Here is a 19,128-nt window from a genome sequence, read left to right as displayed (position 1 = left end):
CCCACCCCCTCACAACACCCCCTTCATCCCACTCCCCAGCCACCCCAGTCAGGGTGTTTGCCTATCTGGTATTTTCCAGAACCATTTCAATGTAAATAAGAGAGATGAGAAGGAAGTAGAGGGCAGAGGGCAGAGGGGTACTGGGGTTTCTGGGCAGGCAGGAGGGGTTCGGGCCTGGGCAGGAAGAAGCGGGAGGCTACCCTTTAGACTTCACCCCTGTGCCAGGGTTCCAAGCTGAGCCTACAAAAACAACCAATGACCAGTATGTATACCCACAACCAGTCCAATGTGGCCTGGGCACTGTGCCCAACACCCACAGACTGGGTGGCCTGGGCATTCTGGGGCTGCAGTTCATCTAGCATCCCATAGTGAAGGCAGAACACTGAGTTCAAGGACAGAAAGGGGAGGCCCAGTGGACTAGCCATGCCCTAGCCCTCTGTTCTGCACTGGTGGGCTCCAGAACAGATAACACCCCCCACCAACCTCCCAAAGCCTTTCCACCCACCACTGCTTGCAGCCTTGAGACCTGCCCACCAGCCCCTCATCATCAAGATGAGTTCCACACTGACGACCCCCCCCCTCACTCGTCAAGCCAGGACTCTCACAAGTGTAAGACTCTGATGCCAGAGGTGCCTGAAGCTTTGGCACAGAATGAAATAAAAATGGCCTGGTTAACACAAAACAAAACAAAACAAAACAAAAGCCTCTCAGGATCATTTGGAGTAAAATTAGGAACAGAAGCACTCCAGAACACTGGACGCACCCAGGGACGCACCCGGCTGCTCAACCACTACCAGAAGTCCCTAGGGAAGGCTAATAATCTGAAGGTAGCCTGGCAGAACTAGAAACCACAGTTACCAAGCTGTCCTTGGAATTATATACAGGTCCCACTCTGGACAGCACCCAAGAGCCCTAGGGACAAAGGCTGGTGCAATCCATACCATTTCTACCAGGGGTGTAGGGCATCCATGGCACCAAAGAGGCCAAGTCTGGCCAGTTCTCTGCAAGGCTGCTGATAACCAAGCCTGCTGGGCTGGGGAAAACTGGAAAAGGTTAGAGAACCCTAGCATCCCCTTTCTTTAACTGATTTTTGTTTGTTTGGCTGGTTTTGTATTTTGTAGTTCTAGTGAACAACCCCAAAAGTCTTGTGCATGCTGGACAAGTTTTCTACTACTGAACTGCATCCCCAGGTTCAGCTGGTTGTCTTGAAGGATAGAGAAAATTTAGACAAAAGCCTTGGTAGTCTCCACTGAACAGAAAATCTCACTAGGAGCATGGATGAGAGAACACAGGAAATTGCACAATTACCTTCCCTGGATGGCTGGGCAGGGAGAAAGGTACCAACTTTCCTAAGCATTTACTGTCTGCCCACATCTCACATCAGTGACCTTGTCTACCATATAAACATGTTTATCTTATATAAAGACAAATCCAGAGTAAAGTACACAGAAGTCTGCTTTTAACCTCCAATTCTATCCTTCTCAGACACCTAGATGGCGTTTGTTGGGTATGTGTCCTTCTCCAATGTAACCTTCTCAAACTCTGGGAGGAGAGAATGGGCGCATTTTATAGAGCTCAAGAGTCCTCTCCATTAGAAGGTCTCTCCTGATTGCTACCATTCCCCCTGGGCAGAACTAAGCACTTCCTCTTTCCAGTCCCACGGATGACCTGCACAGCCTTTCATGATAGTGGTGATTCCTGATTGAATGTATTGACTAAGATCTGTGCTTGGTCCTTAAACTTCTGTTAAGGGACCTTCAGAAAACAATACCTGTTTATTGAGGGAATGTACACAAAGAGGTTCAGAAAGATTTGGCAACTACAGTAATGCCCAAACTGAGGTTTCCCTGGCTCCAAAGCCCATGCTGTTTCCATTGTCACTTGCTCCTCATAAACTCTTCCGGGCATGATGGTAGTTGAGAGAGACACAATGAGTTCTTGAGGAACTTGACAGTCTTGAAAGCTTTTACCGCAGAAGAAGCAACCATATTGCATCTCAGAAACCAGACCTGACTGGGAGCAAGTGGTAGCCATTCTTTAAAGCCTTATCCCAGCTGGGCACCTGTAGCTCAGGCCTATAATCCTAGCTACTCAGGAGGCTGAGATGTGAGAATTGTGGTTCAATGCTGGCCCACACAGATAAATCCATAAGACTCTTATCTCCAATTAATGAACCAGTAAAAAGCTGGAAGTGGAGGTGTGTCTCAAGTGGAGGAATGTTTGGGCGTTCAAGCCCTCGTAGAGGCTTAAAAACAAAACATAAAACAATCTCTCCTCTCTAACTATATCCTCAAAAGCAGGGAAATCAATACTTTCTGAAGAGGGTGGTGTCCACGTCAGTCAGGTTCCTCTGGCTCAGTGACAAGGGACAACCATGTTGACTAAGGTTTAGGTGGGTGGGCCTTCCTGAGCCAGCTAAAACATCTTATACTTCAGGACAATTATCTTGTCCTTTTGAATAAATCCAATTAAGATATTTTAAAAGGAGCCAACCGCCTTCTCTCGCAGGCCCTAGCCCCCAGCCCAGTCTCAGTGAGCCCCAATCTTCCCACAGCCAGACTGATAAGACTGGATTTTAAGATCTTCATCTTTGCCAGGGCTTTTGCTAACCTCACCACACTCAGCAAACAGAATAACCGATCAGAAGACATATCCCACCCCCAGAAACCTTGCCTGAAGAGTTAAGGAAAGAAGGCTCATTATCTGCACCACCACCCCCCGAAATTGGCAATTACACTAGACACCTCATCACCCTCAGCCCCTATGTCATTCAGTCCTCAGAACTAAGCACCTGCCACCATGGCTCAAATCTGATACTTGAGTTTATCTCCGCTGCTTCTACCTGGGCTAAGGTCTCCATCTACTTCACTAGGACTACTCCAAGAGCTCCCCACAAATCTCCCACAGCAACCCCAGCTACACCCCTAAGTGCTCTCCAGAAGCTACCAGAGAGACTTAAACGCTCTTCCTGTGTGTGACTTCTTGGCCAATGGCCTCATTGCCTTTGCAGTAAACATTCCCCACACATGGCTCACAGGGGCCTAGGCAGCCAGTGTCTGCTTCTCCTGCTGCTTCTCTCAGCACTCTCTCCCTTCACATTGTCCCAACCTTGCCCTCCAAATGTGTCATCCTGCAACCTTCCCCTGCTTCTTGCCACTCATCTCATTTTGCTGACCCATCCCTAAAGATCGTACATGAAGTCCATGAAGTCCCTCCTCTATGCTGTCCCAGACCCTGTACTGGCCTCAGTCACTGAGCTCTTCCAGTGCCACTGTCATGGCCTCTGCTAGACATTCCTGGGGGCTAGATCTGTATGTTGCTCACCACTGGACCCTGTAACCTACTACACAGTAAGTGCTTATCAACAAATGTTTACTTTCTGGTTAGGTGGACAGAAGGATCAATGGCAGAAAAAAAAGAGCTGCTTCTCTTGGCCGGCTGACGAATTTGTCAGGCCCCAAGTCTATCTGACCCCATAGCTCACCCTTAGTCTCCATGGAACCTCATCTAGCAGCTTCAGGACCCTGAAGGTGTGAGCCACACATTCCATACATAACATGTAAGAGGGAAACCCCAGGGCTTGTCTCTCTCTAGGGCCTTTGGAATAGGCCATGGAGAGGCGCTATGGGACCTTGGCCCCCATCTGTGTGCAGGAGACAACAGATGGCTAGTTAGCTCCCGAAAAGCCCCCTGGGGACAAAGTTGATGGATGGCCCTGACAGTCAAGGTGGCCACCAGGAGCTGTCCTTGTGAGGGCTACCATCCTCCTCGTACCCCTCCCAGGAGCATGCAGGAGGCAGCAAGAGACTTTTCTTGGCTCAGAATGAGGATTAGAACTGATGCCAAGAAAAGGGGTAGGAGTAGGAGTGGGAGGAGGAAGAGGAGAGAGAGGCTGAGAGCCACAGAAGAGGCTGCAGCCTCCCCACGCCAGCTCCCAGGCTCTGTGCCAGGACGCTGGAAATGCTGGCCAGCTCTTCTCTACTTATGGTTCAAGTCCCTACCAATGCCCAGGTGGGAAGAGGTATGCCTCTCTCAGCCCCACGGATCTCATTCTGCTGCCAGATGGCAGCATGAGACACATATGGGTGAGGTTTTCTACTGAATCTCTGACAGATCTACTAGGCTGAGACCTGGGGAAGAAGACTGGGCACCAGCTGGGCTTGCTCCTTGGGGGCTAGAGAGCCAGCACTCCAGGGATAGCAGCTGTAATATGGGCTCCACCAGCACCTCCAAAGCTAAAGCATCTGCTTCCCCAGGGATGGGGTATAGCAAGGCAGCAGCTAGTCGGGAAATGTCTGGGAAATGTGAGATGCCAGGATGATCCCTATGCTATGAAGAGCAAACTCAATGGCATCTGGGATGCTAGGCCCAGGGTCCCACAAAGGCCCGGCTGTGGTTCAGCAGGGAGCTAGCTATAATAAATCCCTTGGGGGATTCAGACTTGAGGAAGAAAATTCCACCTGTGAAAAGCAATGTTAGCCTGGGAGAAAGCAAACAGACAAGGCAGCATATTACATATTACCACCTTTGGTTCTGAGCTAAAGACACGTCCCCTTAAGTCATAGTTCCCTGAGTTCAGCCAAGCCTAGTGACTAACACACAGCAGGTACTCAATGTGGTTCTGGAATGAGTGAGTGCAGGTCCTTCCTTGGATTGCACACAGTCTCTCTCCTACCCACCATCACTCCCAAACTACACAGCTGCTCAAACTCAACTAGCCCCAGGGTAAAAGTAAGGAGAATGCTGCCAGAGCCTGACTGTCACTCCCAATGTCCCCAGGCCCAATGTGCTGCTAGGGGAAGCAGGAGCAGCCATTCTGAGCATCCATACTTTCCCTCCCAGAAGAAAGCCTGGAACAGGAGTCTGCCAGCTTCCTTCATACTTCCTCCCCCTTCTGACTTTGACTCATCTGGTCATTCATTGCTGAGAGGTCCCTGCAAGATCTAGATCTGGACAGTCCTAAAACCCTCAGCTGGGAGAGATGGCCAACTTGTCCTTCATTATTCTCCTCAGGGAGCACAGTGGAAATGATGTCATTTCCCACCCGAGGATCCCAGAGCTTAGAGGTCTTGATTCCCGTGAGTGACCTGCCACAAGGATCTCAGGAACAGTCAGGGCCCACTATCTCTATTAGCTTGATCTCTTTTTCTTTTTCTTTGAGCCCTGCCTTTTCTTTTCCCAAGAGGATAAAACAGGCTCTTAGAGCCCAATAAATCAGATTCAGTAACTACCTGTTTGGAGCTTTTCAATGATCCCATTTCACTGGGGTAAGATCTACACGTTAATCATGATTTATAAGCTTTCAATGATCTGAACCCTGCTTCCTCTGAAACCTCCCTTGATATTCAATGTCTTGTTCACTTAAGGGCAAGAGGAAGTCCCGGCAGAAGTAATCTCCCCGAAAGCTGTAACCATGGCGGCTATACACCCAGATGTTCCAGGACACCTCGATTTAAAATCATTTGCCTTTTTTTTTAACCTTTGAGATATAAATAACATGGAATTCCTATATTTTAGTGTCCTTTTATCTCCCATATATAGAAGAGGCACCTCCTAGCCTGTATATTTCAATGAGACTCAAGAAGTACAATGCGCAGGGCTGGAAATGTGGCTTAGTGATAGAGTGCTTGCCTAGCATGCACAAAGCCCTGGGCTCCATTCCTCAGCAGCACATAAACAGAAAAAGCCAGAAGTGAAGCTGTGGCTCAAGTGGTAGAGTGCTAGCCTTCAGCAAAAAGAAGCCAGGGGCAGTGCTCAGGCCCTGAGTCCAAGCCGCAGGACTGGCAAAAAAAAAAAAAAAAAAAGTACAGTTCCCAAACCCCAAAGCATTCTTGTATCATGAAGCTAGGTACTTTTTTTTTCAATTACCAATCAATATCAGATCCCTCATGAGGGACCAGGGATGCAGCTGAAATTAAGGCAGAGTCTTGGTCTGCCTGAGAAAGGCATGATGCTAAATTCAGTCAAGTCAACCGAATAGGAAAGAAGGAAACAGCAAACCACGAGGCCCAGCTGAACTTTTGGGGACTTGCCCTCAGCTTCTTGACAAGGCACAAACACAAAGGTATAACACCTCCAATCTGATACTGCACACCCTCTCTCCCTACAGGATCAGGGAGTGACACAGCTTCCCTACGTCCATGCTCCTTAGGCTCTACCCAGTTGTGGGTACCCCAGTCACCCAGGTAAGGACAACAAGAGATGCTGCCATTCTGGTTCCTGCTTACCCCTGGAACCAAGGGGAGCACTCACATCGGCTGGCTCCCTGCGGTGTCCCTCGCAGCTCCTCAGCCAGCTCCGGCTCAGCTCACTGAGCTCTGGGATGGGCTGCACTTTGAGCCGCACACTGTCTCCGGACTGTCGGATCATCTCCACGATCTCATCCCTGGATTTGCTCTCCACATTGTGCCCATTAATCTCCACCAGTCGATCTCCTGGCACCAGCCCCAGGGCCAGGTCCTTGGTGCCTGCACCTGGCTCTGCAAAGTGAACCACTCGCCGATAGGCCTGGCCCTCGGGACCCCGATCCAGCATGGTTGTGCGCCGTAAGGAGAAGCCAAAATCTCCAGTGGGTCTACGTTGCAGCTCCAGCTCCCGGAGGGCAGGGGGTGGTGGAGGTACCACCGGAGGAAGGCGCAAGTCAGCTGGGAACTTTTTAGTCACCAGCTCAGGGACTCGAGACCGGGCCCTTGACCGTGGGATGCCTGGGCCAGGATACTGCATCAGCTGCCCCTCAAGCGTCCTCACCTCCACCTGTGGTGATGGGGCTGCAGAGTGCTCTGAAGGGGTGGAAGTTTCCGAGGCGCTCTCATCGCGACTACGCTGGGAGAAGGAGAAGCGCTTGACAATCATCTGCGAGTTCTGCTTGGCCAGTGAGCCAAACTTGGCTGCCCGCTGCAGCACAGAGCCCCGGAAGCTGCCTTCCTCACCCTTCAGGTCATCGCTGGAGCTGGCTGTGCTTAGATGGCCTGAGTCCAGGATGATGCTGCCCCGGTTGCTGTCCGAGTCAATGTCAGTCAAGTGCAGGTCAGAGCCACTGGCCACCTTGATGGGGATGGGGTTAGAGATTTCCAGGCGTGTCTTGGACTCACGCTTAGAGGACCTGTTCAGGTTGAAGAAGCCACGGCGCAGGCTCATCTCTTCCAGGCTCCGCAGCTCTGCTGCTGACATCCGTTCCTTCTTCTCCTTTTTCTCCTTCTTCTCCTTCCGCCCGCCATCTTTGTCCTTATCTTTCTTCATTAGGTTAAACATGATGGGGTACTGCTTTTAGGGGTGCCACCTCCAGATTATGGGTGCTGAGCACAGGACCTTTGGACTTCCTCCTTGATGCTGCAAGTAGAAACACATAGAAAAGTTATTTCCATGGAGCCTCTTCCTGTGTCTTCAGTGCAGACATAAACATGTGATAAAACAAGCTACCTCTCACTGAGTGCTAATTATGTAGCAGGCACTTAGCTTTCTAAGTTCATTTCACTCTCTAGCTCAATGGGAAAGTATGCTAGAGAGGTCTGACCTGCTGGCAAGAAGAAGTACCAAGCCAACCTGGAACCCACTTAAGATTCAAACACAAAAGGCAAAGGCAAAGCCAGGCACTGGAGGTTCAAGCCTGTAATCCTAGCTACTCAGGAGACCAAGATCTGAGGATTGAGGTTCAAAGCCAGCCCAGGAAGGAAAGTGTGTGAGACTCTTACCATCAATTAACCATCAAAAAGCTAGAAGTGGAGCAGTATGTGACTCAAGGGGTAGAGAGTCTGCTTTAAGTGAAAGAGCTCAGGGATGGCTCCCAGCCTATGAGGAAAAGGGAAGGGCTGCTGTACTATGGGCCCCATAGCCATGACAACTGAAGCAAGAGATATCCTTAACTACGAGCTCCTTCCGACTAAAAAGCTCCTTCCTTCCTCCGACAGTGCCCCACAGAAGATCTCAGATGATCCAATATTTATGTACCACCAGGCCTAGTACCAGGCACTTCTCACATATACAGCATTCCTGCAAGGTGAGTGTGATCATTTCCTCTGTACAAACAAGAAAAATGGAGCTCAGAAAATTAAGAACAGGCTAAGTGTCACTCAGCCAATAGACAGCAATGCTGAGCTTCAATGGCGAATTGGTGTGTCCTTTCTAGGGCTTGGGTGCCTGAAGTGAAGCAGGGAGGGAAGGAAGAGGAAGTTCCAGGCTGCAAAGGGGACAGACAGCTGCACCATGGGGGTGGAGTGGGGTCTGCTGGATAAACAGGATCCTGAAAAACTCACATCCTTTCCTCCACACCAACACCTAAATATAGTCTCAGGAAGAAAGTTGTGGCAGCCTGGACTCCAGGCTCCAGGACTGTGCACGCCTATGGCGCCAACCTACCCTCAGCCTCATTCACATATGCCTGAATCAATGCAGAACCCTGCTCAACCTGTGGTGGTGGAGCTGAGAGAGCCTTGCTTGTTCTAACCAGCAAGGGAACACCAAGGAGAAGTAGCCATACCATCTAATTAAAATTCAACCATAATTTTTTTCTCTCTCCAGGAAACCCTCCCCTTCTGAGAGCAAGACAGAGGATCTATAAGCTTACTCGCTCTAGTAATGTCCTCTTGCCAAGCCCTGGACAGGCATTTCCTCTCTAAGCCCCACACCTACAGCCAAGCAAGGTCCTCTAGGATCCCCACTCTACTGAGGGCCCTCCCTCCACAAAAACCAACTCAGGCATACTGCCCAGGAAGGCATCAAGGCCAGTCACTCCCAGGGGCCTGGGTGCACAAGTTGCTTCCCTCTCTGCTCAGCACCCTGCCCATGTGGGTTTTTGACTGGTCAACATACCTTCGTCCTAAAGCAGTACTTTCCATAAGAAGTCCACGTCACATATGTAATTTTTAAATTTTTTAGCATTGAAAAAAGATAAAAAGAAACATATGAGCTGGGCACTGATGGCTTATACCGTAATCCTAGCTACTCACGAGGCTAAGATCTAAGGATCACAGTTTGAAGCCAGCCCTAGCAGAAGAGTCCATGAGGCTCTTATTTCTTTCTTTCTTTCTTTTTTTTTTTTTTTTTTTGGCCAGTCCTAGGCCTTGGACTCAGGGCCTGAGCACTGTCCCTGGCCTCTTCTTGCTCAAGGCTAGCACTCTGCCACTTGAGCCACAGCGCCCCCACTGGCCGTTTTCCATATATGTGGTGCTGGGGAATCGAACTGAGAGCCTCATGTGTAGGAGGCAAGTACTCTTGCCACTAGGCCATACTCCCAGCCCCTCTTATTTCTAATAAATCACCCAAAAGCAAAAAGTGGAAGTGTGGCTCAAATAGTAGAGTACCTGCCTTGAGTAAAAAGGTCAAGTGAGAGCAGGAGGCCTAGAGTTCAAGCCCCAATACTGGTACAAAGCGGGGTGGGGGTGGGGTAGAAACATGTAAAGCTGGAGAGAACAGCATGAGCCTGCAGTTCCAACTATTGGGAAGGCTAACATAGGAAGATTGAAAGTTCAAGGACAACCTGGGCAGCAAAAACAAAAAAATGAAATTAATTTTAATAATATATTCTATTTAATACAACACATCCAAAGTATCATCATCTCAATCTATAGAAAAATACTGAACTGTTTCACATTCTACTTTGAAATCCAGTGTGCATTTTACACTTAGAGCATATTTCAATTCAGATGAAGCACATGTCAAACACTCCACAACTATACAAGGCTTGTGACTATCAAACTTGACAGTGCAGTCCCAAAGATCTCTTTAGCTGTCTAGCACATCCAAAGAGGTAGGGAATCTGATGAGGCCACTAGTTCCTGGGGCACATAGCAAGAACTCTTTCCCTCTCTGACCTCACTTTCCAACTGGAAAAACAAAATCCCCTCAGAACTTGTGGACTCTAAGTGCTCCATAAACATTCACCGGGAATTGGAAGACAAAAATCTCAAGTCCAAGAGGTATATATAGCCAGGGGTAGTCCTGGCCAGTTGGGTCCATACTGAGTTGAAGAGTGAGTCAAAGTGGAATAGTATCTCATAGCTCCTCTTGCTGGCTCTGACAAGGAGAGCCTCCCTGCCACCCCTCCCCCTCCCCCTCCCCCTCCTCACCTCCTCCTCCTGAAATGGATGGGAATATGGCATAGACCATATACCAGGTTACTATAGGGGCTTTGGCTAGTCACTACGTATATCAATTTAAAGGTCTTGTTTTTAAAGGATGGCTTTAAAGCCGAGCATGGTGGCTCATGTCAGTCATCTTATCTACTCAAGAAGCTGAGATCTGAGCATTGCAATTCAAAGCCAGCCAGGACAGGAAAAGCCATGAAACTCTTACCTCCAGTTAACCAGCAGAATTCTGGAAGTAGAGCTGTGGCTCAAGTGGCAGAGCACCACCAGCCCTGAGTGAAAGGCTAAGGGACAGTAAGTACCTAGGCCCTGAGTATTAGGCCTTAGTATTGGCCCATGCAAAAAAAAAAAAAAAAAAAAATGATGGCAGCTGGGTACCAGAGGCTCATGTCTGTAATCCTAGCTACTCAGGAGGGTAAGATCTGAGGATCATGGTTCAAAGCCAGCCCAGGCAGAGAAGTCTGTGAGATTTTTATCTCCAATAAACCACTTAGAAAGCCTGAAGTGGTGCTGTGGCTCAAGTGGTAGAGCATTAGCCTTGAACTGAAGAGCTCAGGGGCAGCACCCAGGCCCGAGTTCAAGACCCACAACTGACATGTGGGTGTGCATGCACACACACACACACACACACACACACACACACACACACACAGCTCTATTTCCCACTATGAGAGGAAGTGAAAGAAAAAAAAGAAACTTGAAGATAAACAAGAGTATCTGAGCCTTAGTCCAACCACAGGGAACCGAAATACCAACAGAGCTATCCCACCTCTCCAGTCCTTATCCAATTCTGGCTCTCAGCTGGAGGTTAGATAGCTAGGCATTATCAATAGAAAACACCACAGAATTCTTGAATTGTGAATCTAAAAAAAAAAAAAAAGTCCCTTAGAAGTCGTTTCATGTAAACCCGTTTCAGTACAAACTTGTCCTTTACTGTCACTGCAGGAACAACAGTCATGGTATCAGCAGAAGGAATGGCACTGGCTGCAAATTTTAGATCTGGTATCTAGGCTTGGAGCTGCCAACAAATCACTGGGGGGCCTTGAGCCTGTCACTTTGCTCAAGGTTGAAATGATCTAGGCCTCTGTTAGCTCTAAAATTCCAATCATCCAAACTCTAGTGGACAAGGTTAGTGATTAACTTTCTGTGAAAGACACCCTCTCTTTCCAACCATGGAGCCTTTGGCGAATGAGCTATGAGCTACAATGGTCAACAAGTCTTTCCTGCCATTGGCACAGCTCACAAGTAGCTCTTCTCTACTGCCACCTGCATCCAGACACACCTGCCTATGGACTTTGTTCTCTCCTGAGTCACATGTCTGGAGCTACCTGGCTGCTGCTTTCCCCTCCATGACTGGAACAGTAATGTAGCTAGAGCTGCTGTTGCTTCTCAGTCCTCCAAGTGCTCCAGAGCTGAGCTCTATCTCCTTCATGTTCCCAGGTCCAAATTCTAGCAGCTCCCTCATCCTCATTCTGGGCGACAGTTTCCACCTACCTCCCTTTATCCCCTACCCTTTTCCTCCACTCCAGTCTTTCTGATCTCTTTTTCTCCCTTTCACTTGCTGGAAGCCTTTCTCGATTTTCACTGGAGGAAAAGCACACACACACACACACACACACACACACACACACACACACACGTGACATGTGTGTACCTAAATTATCTTGACTATTCTATCTCTAAAACTAAAGCAAAGTACAATCTGTCAATTCAGCTACTTTTATCACATTAAGAGAATCTTGAGGGTTAAAACCATTCAACTGCAATATTCATCTGTGTTCATCCACAAGAACGGACAATTTCCATATTCATGCAATGGAATACTACTCAGCAATAAAAAGGAAACTACTGATACACACAACAGGGATAAATCTCAAAAACATATGAAATGAGAGGGAAAGAAGCTATTGACAAAAGAGTTCTATGAAGTTCTATTAGAGGCAAAACTAACCTGTCATTTAGAAAATCAGAGCAGTGACTGCCCCTTAGTCATGGGGATAGGGTCTATAGGGGAAGGGGCACAGGAGGACTTTTGAAAATGATGTTCATATTCTATGTAGGTAGAGGTTTGAGTTGATAAGTATATGCTTCATCAAACATATTTATGCATTTTGTCAGGGATATTTACTCAAAAGAAACAAAGATTAAACTCCAGTTAATGATACATATGTTAAAGCATTTGGGGTAAACACACATACACACACACACACACACACACACACGCAGTACATGTATAAGTCAGGCACTGGTGGCTCACACCTGTAATCCTAGCTACTCAGGAAGCTGAGATCTCAGGATCATGGTTCGATCCAGCCCACGCAGGAGAATCTGTGAGACACTTATCTCTAATAAACTACTCAAAGGAAGTGAAGCTATGGCTCCAGTGGTAGAGTACCAGCCTTGAGCAAAAGGAAGCTCATTGATAGCCAAAGTTCAAGCCTCAGGACTGGCAAAAACAAAAACAAAAAGCAAAACACAAAAAGTATATCACTAGAGAAATAACTAAATCATAGAATTAGGCAGTCATTTCACAAACGATGCAGGGGCTAGGGGTACAGCTCAATAGTAGGGCACTTCCTAGCATATTTCATTTAATATGTAACTATTATAATTTATATATTTATGGATACAGATACAGATATAGACGTGTTTCTTGGTCCAAGGTAAACTCTCAAGAGTGGTACCTAATAGTAGCGAGGCATAGTCTTCGCCATCTAAACAGGATGATAGAGAAGATAGAGAGCACGCAAATGACTTATCAGCATAAGTGTGAATAAAAGTCCAGAGCTTTGTAATATGGGAAGCACAGCCCAGAGAAATGAAGACAGCCCTATTAATGTGGTTAGGCTCGATGGCACTGGCTTGAGCGCAGAGCCTTCTTACAGTTTCCACCAAGGACATAGACAGCTGAAATACAATATATACATACATATGATACAATACATAGTTGCCGAAATACAAATGACCAATAAACAGCTTCAGCCTCTGTAACAGTCCCAGACATGTGAAATTCACATAATTTCTCACAGCAGTTTAGTAAAATTGTTACCAGGATTGATAACATTGATCAGGTAGAAGATGGGAAGCAGCAACGGTCATCTATGTTGGTGTGAATACAACTGCTGCAATTTTTTTAAGTAGCAGAAAGGCCAGGTGGTCTTTATTATAAAAATATGGAATAAGTCATGAATTTTCCTGTCATTCTTGCATACTACAGACCATGCTAATCCTCCTTGGATCATTTCAATTTTAGTGCTCAATAAAGCAAGTGTGTAATCATTTAGGAAGGTGAGCTGATGTTTATGAAAATATTTATGCACATATCCTTTGGACAATTCATCATCTATATTGCATAATAAACATGATGGGTCTTTTTTTTTTTTTTTTGCCAGTCCTGGAGCTTGAACTCAGGGCCTGGGCACTGTCTCTGAGCTTCTTTTGTTCAAGGCTAGCACTCTACCACTTGAGCCACAGTGAACATGGCTGGTCATTACAGAATTGTTTGCAAAGCAAATCTCTAAATGTAACTGTGCTTTAGTGAGAAAATAGATAAATTGTAGAAAAAACTAGGCAGTTATCAAAGAATGAGGTCAGGATTCGGGTACAGCTCAGTAGTAGAGGGCATACAAAGCTTTGAGTACAATCCCCAACATTAAGGGGGAAAGAAAAGGGATGAGGTAGATTTGTAAATACTGACCTGGAAATTTTCTATATTACACTTCGATGTGAAAAAAAAAAGTTGTAGGATAGTATATACTATTATTAAAATTTAAAACCTGGGTATATATGTATGTGAATCTATAAATAGTTATTACATGCAGTATTTGCATAGTTATGGAAAAACATATATTTGGGGGGAAAGATAGGGATTTTAGAAGAAGATTTGTGTTTCATCTATATGGGGTTTGTTGTTTTTGTGGGGAGTTTTGGTGCTGATACTTAGACTTAGGCTGGTACTCTGTCACTTCAACCACAGCTCTACTTTCAGCTTTTTGCGGGTTTACTGGAGATCAGAGTCTCATAGACTTTCCTGCCTGAGCTGGCTTCAAACTGCAATCGTCAGATCTCAGCTTCCTGAATAGCTAAGATTACAGGCATGAGCCCCTGGCACCCAACTCATCTATATGGATATATATTTTTTTTTTATTTTTTTTTACAATGAGACTGCTCAGCTGGTTGGGGATATATATGTGTGTGTTTGTGGGTGTATGTATGTGCATGTGTGTAGTTAAGACTAAGGGTATGAGAATGTGGATTATGTATAATTTTTCTTATAGATTCTGAATGTTCTATTTAAGACAGGCATAGTAGCACATACCTAACATTTAGAAAATGGAAGTAGGAGTAGTACCAGTTGGAAGGTAGCCTAGGATATTTAGGAAGAAGACCTGTCTCAAAACTAAAACAGGACTGGGAATGGGAATGTGGCTTAAGTGGTAGAGCACTTGTCTAGAATTCAGGACCTGAATTCAATTCCCAGTAAAGATCAAATTATAATAATTACTTTCATGATTTTAAAGATTTTTTTTTGTAGTACTGGGGATTTAACTCAGCCTCATTGAGTTTGCATGACAGGTGCTCCACCACCTGAGATATGTCTCCAGCTCTCATGATTTTAAAGATTTTTTTTTTTTTTTTTTTTTTTGGCCAGTCCTGGGGCTTAGATTCAGGGCCTGTGCACTGTCCCTGGCTTCTTGCTCAAGGCTAGCACTCTGCCACTTGAGCCACAGCGCCACTTCTGGCCATTTTCTGTATATGCGGTGCTGGGGAATCGAACCCAGGGCCTCATGTATAGGAGGCAAGCACTCTTGCCACTAGGCCATATCCCCAGCCCGTGATTTTAAAGATATTAACACAAAGAAAAAGGAAAGAAAGAAAGGAAAAGAAAAAAGAGCTGGGCACTGTGGCTGATGCCTGTAAACCTAGCTACTCAGGAGGCTAAGATAGCGGTTCAACGCCAGCCCAGGCAGGAAAAGTCCATGAGACTCTTTTTTTTTGGCCAGTCCTGGGGCTTGGACTCAGGGCCTGAGCACTGTCCCTGGCCTCCTTCTGCTCAAGGCTAGCACTCTGCCACTTGAGCCACAGCGCCACTTCTGGCCATTTTCTGCATATGTGGTGCTGGGGAATCAAACCCAGGGCCTCATGTATATGAGGCAGGCACTCTTGCCACTAGGCCATATCCCCAGCCCATCCATGAGACTCTTATCTCCAATGAACCACCAGAAAACTGGAAGTGGCTCAAAGTAGTAGAGCACTAGCCTTCAACAGAAGAGCTCAGGGACAGTACCCAGGCCCTGAGTTCAAGACCCAGGACTTACACTCATACACACAGAGAAATGGTGTTAGAGGCAAGGCTCAGGTGACAGTGCACCTGCCAGCAAGCTAAAGCTCTAAGTTTAAACCCTAGTCTCGAGATGGGGGAGTTGTGAAGGGGTTTGCAAATGGAAATTCGAAAAACTTACTTGAGGTGACCGGATCAAAAGCCCTCACTGGTGTCACTTTGTAGCTTTCAAGGAGAGGCATTTAAATAGGTCACCCCACAGGTGGCAAAAGCAGAAACTTTGGGAAATAAAAGCTACTATAAATAAAAGCTACTATAACGTTAGCACCCCAAACCTAGCAGCACCCAGACTTCGGTTGTTGAGCGTGGTGGACAGCGTGGTCAGTCCCTCAGTCCCCACCACCCCAACCCCACTCATAAACACAAAGGGGATTATCTTCCCCCTCCCGGCCCCCAGAGAACCCCTGTCCTCCCAGAACGACGGTTCCCCAGGGCACGAGCCCCACCCCCACCCCCCTCCACCCTCCCAGACCCCAGGGCGGGGTCGCGCAGCACCTCACCGCGGCCCTGCCCAGCCCAGCCCGCGCGTTCTGCTGAGCTGCGCAGCGCGCCCGCGTGACTCACGGCCGGGTCACCCGAGCTTCCCTGGCTCCAGGTGTGCTCCATCGCCCTGCGCGCTTCTCACGTGACATAGGCCTGCAGCCCCGGGAGCCCTTCCCTGCAGCTCAGTAGCTGCAGCCACCCCCCACCCCCCCCACCCCACCCCACCCCCGCGCCTCCCGCCGGGCTTGCAGGCTCCCCTGGAACGCAGAAAACCGCAGGGCCCCAGGAGAACCTCCGTGGGAGAGTGCGGGCGGCCCAACCCTGGGCCGGCTGCTTCTCCAGATTCAGCCTCCGCCCCAGCAGCCCAGTGCCAGCTAGGCTCCCCTGGCCGCTTGTCCCTTCTACTTGACCTTGCGTCTCCTGGCTACCTGCAGCTATTCCCAACTATAAAATCTCCGAAGGCCTGACAGTCCAGGACTTGGCCCCAAGCCTCAGCTGAAGAAGTATTCTGTTCTACCACTGGCTGCTTCTAGTCCTGCTCTCTTTGCAATGGTATATGACCTTGAACTCATCATCCATCATCTCTGAACACCAGACAGTGCTAAGAAGTATCCTTAGTAAATGATGATGAAGTCCCTGGAGAGAATGCACTTTGAGCCCCAAATAACCATCAGTCCTGGACTAAAACTGATGTCTCTTTAAACTCTGAAATGTCATGGGAATGTGGCTAATTTATAAGCCACACAATTTCAACCTCCACAATGAGCAGTAAAGTGAAAGGGAATGGGAGAAGTAGAGACTCACCAGGTTGCTGCCTGATCCCTACCAATCCATATCCTACCTCCCACCCACAATACACTCTAAGCCAGGCCACCCCAGAACATAGTAGTGGCAACCTCTGTATAGCTTGGGGGTGGGGAGAGAAATGTTGAGTGAAGTGTGCAGATCTTAAAGCACCCCAGATCCTAACTCAAGTGAAAACTTAAAAAAAATTTCTTGAGTCCTGGGGGTACCTACCAATCTCAGCACAGAGTGGACCCCTCAAATTTTTAACCTAGGTTCCAGTCCTTCCTCATCTGTACCCACCACACCCAGGACAGGCCTAGGCCAAAGTCTGGGGCCCACAGCCACCAACAGGACTCAGCTCACATGGATGCTCCAGTTCCTGGTCTGCGGTGCCCACTGCAGGTGAAGGGATCTGTGGGTTGAGAGAACAAGAACAGCCCTTCTGCCCTGGAGACCTGTGACACACCAAGTCCTGAGCAAGACTTCCTGAGTCCCAACAACTCCCAGCTCCACCCCAGCAGGGTGGCTTCTCCCTCTCAGCTCTGCCCCACCCAGCTCACCTTCAAGGACCCAACTCTGGAAGACCCCAGAATCCTCTGAGCCAGGTTTTGAAGACACATGCCCTCTCCCTGAACAGTCTCAAGCAGGACCAGTAAAAGGCTCCAGACAACATGCTGTCTGTCCAGACTACCCTGAAGTAGAGCTCAGAGCAGGCAGGAGGGAGTCAGGCCAGGCATAATCCAAGAGGAGGGTTTTTCAGGAGTCTGGAACAGGGGAGGAAGCCTTCAGGCATACTCCCTGGTACCTGAACCAGGCTGAGAGAGAGTAAACAAACTGGACACTCAGAGCTGCCAGACACCTGGTCATCAACTGTCCAAAGTACAAAGGTCCCAAAGGAAGTGACCACCATCCTGTCACCCCACACTGACTCCAACCTTTTACCCCTGAATACACACCTTCACATGTCTCTAATCTCCCCAAACAGAACAGCTAACCCCAAAGCCATTGTCTTCCCAAACTGAGGCCCTACTCACTCCCAGTATCCTCAATCCCAAATGGACATGCACATCTCCACCCAAGGCTATATATAACCAGCCCTGTCCAGCAACCAGGAGGATGTTTCCTGGAAAGCTTCATCACAAAAGGACAGAAGGGAAGCTGAGGAGGTGGCAGGCCTCTGACAAAGAGCCAGCAAGGCTTGTCAGGAAGCCAGAGGCTTCAGGAGAGCAATTTTCAATATCCCCAAATAGAAAGTAGCCCCTGAACCAGAAAGGGTGGGGAGCCATAGACCAGGCCTGTTGCCATGACAACAGGACACCAGCCTGCTGAAGAAAAGGGCTCCAGTCTGGGAAGCATAGGAAAGGCAGCTTGACTCAATGTCCTCTAGATTCTGTGTCTGGCTAAGGTGGCTCGGCTCTTAAACACTAAGGTGATCTTTTTTGTCCCTTCCAGTACAGCATATATACCTGTTTCCTACATTTCTCTCTCCACAGAGCCTCCTCAGCCACAGATATGCCCAGGATACCAAGGAACAAAATAAACCCATGCAAACAAGGGCAAGCCACTAGCAAGGTGAAGAGGGCAAGAAACCAATTCTGTCATTTTTTTTAAGGGACTGTCTGAGGGCAGGGAGGTCCTCGCTAAGAGAATTCCTCCCAGAAGAAGAAGAAAAAGCCTTCCTGCCCTCCCTACACAAACTATGAGGTTGCCACCAACATGCCCTGTTCGCTGTGACCAGCCAAAATGAGCAGGCTCCACAAACTGGCTGTCTTCCTCCACACCTCTCCCCACTGGCTCATTCTGACAGCAGTCTTTCCAACTAATCAGCAGGACACATGCGCCCTGTTACAGGGCAACACCCCCCACAACAAAGCCCCAAAGTGTGCTGTGTCCCTGCGCGCCTTATCTCAGCCAGAAGCAAGACCTACTCCCTGGGTCATGTTGGGTATCCATCTGCAGGTCCCCGTCCCCGTCGTCCCCCCCCCCCGCCCCCATACACACACAACACGGGAGGGGCGGGGGAACCTGACCCTGCCACCTCCTCTTCCATTGGGAAAACAACTGGCATGACAGGTTAGCAGGGCGGGGCGTCAGGCCTGTCTCCCCAGGCCTGGGGCAGGCTGTCCGACCTTCCCACACACACACCCCAGCCCCTGCAGGGAAAGGTGAGGTGAGCAGCCTGCACTGCATAATCCCCCAAGCCTGCCACTCATCCACCGACCCACCCCCATCTTGTGTCCCTAGGGGAGGGGGCCCGGGAAGCGGGGTCTCCATTGTTTTGCCAGCTGTCTCGCAGCTGCTCCTTTGAGAGGGGCCCGCTGTCGGCCTGGCAGTGAAAGGGTGAAGGCCGCTGGGAGGGATAAAGGGCTCCGGTGGAGGTGCTCGCTTTCCCCGCGGCTTCCCTCAGCGTCCGGATCCGATCGACCGCTCCGTCTG

The 19,128-nt window shown here is 48.5% G+C and overlaps 1 protein-coding gene across 7 annotated transcripts in view; it reads right to left on the bottom strand.

The window, feature by feature from the left end:
- Positions 1 to 17,581, bottom strand: part of Myo18a (myosin XVIIIA) — a 106,524-nt gene extending 88,943 nt beyond the window's left edge. For 4 of the 7 annotated variants that reach the window (XM_048366295.1, XM_048366290.1, XM_048366293.1 and 1 more), the window contains exons 1-2: positions 17,253 to 17,579; positions 6,253 to 7,329 (exon numbers count right to left, since the gene is read on the bottom strand). In XM_048366295.1, the coding sequence (XP_048222252.1) occupies positions 6,253 to 7,251 (999 nt within the window). In that variant the 5' untranslated portion in view covers positions 7,252 to 7,329; positions 17,253 to 17,579. Of the gene's footprint in view, positions 1 to 6,252; positions 7,330 to 17,252 lie in introns of all 7 variants that reach the window. The other 3 variants (XM_048366288.1, XM_048366289.1, XM_048366294.1) reach the window with 3 other exon arrangements.
- Between the last annotated feature and the right edge of the window lie 1,547 nt (positions 17,582 to 19,128).

This window comes from Perognathus longimembris, chromosome 17, assembly GCF_023159225.1.
Source record: "Perognathus longimembris pacificus isolate PPM17 chromosome 17, ASM2315922v1, whole genome shotgun sequence".
Lineage (NCBI taxonomy): Eukaryota > Metazoa > Chordata > Mammalia > Rodentia > Heteromyidae > Perognathus > Perognathus longimembris.
This window is presented reverse-complemented; position numbering and strand designations above follow the sequence as displayed.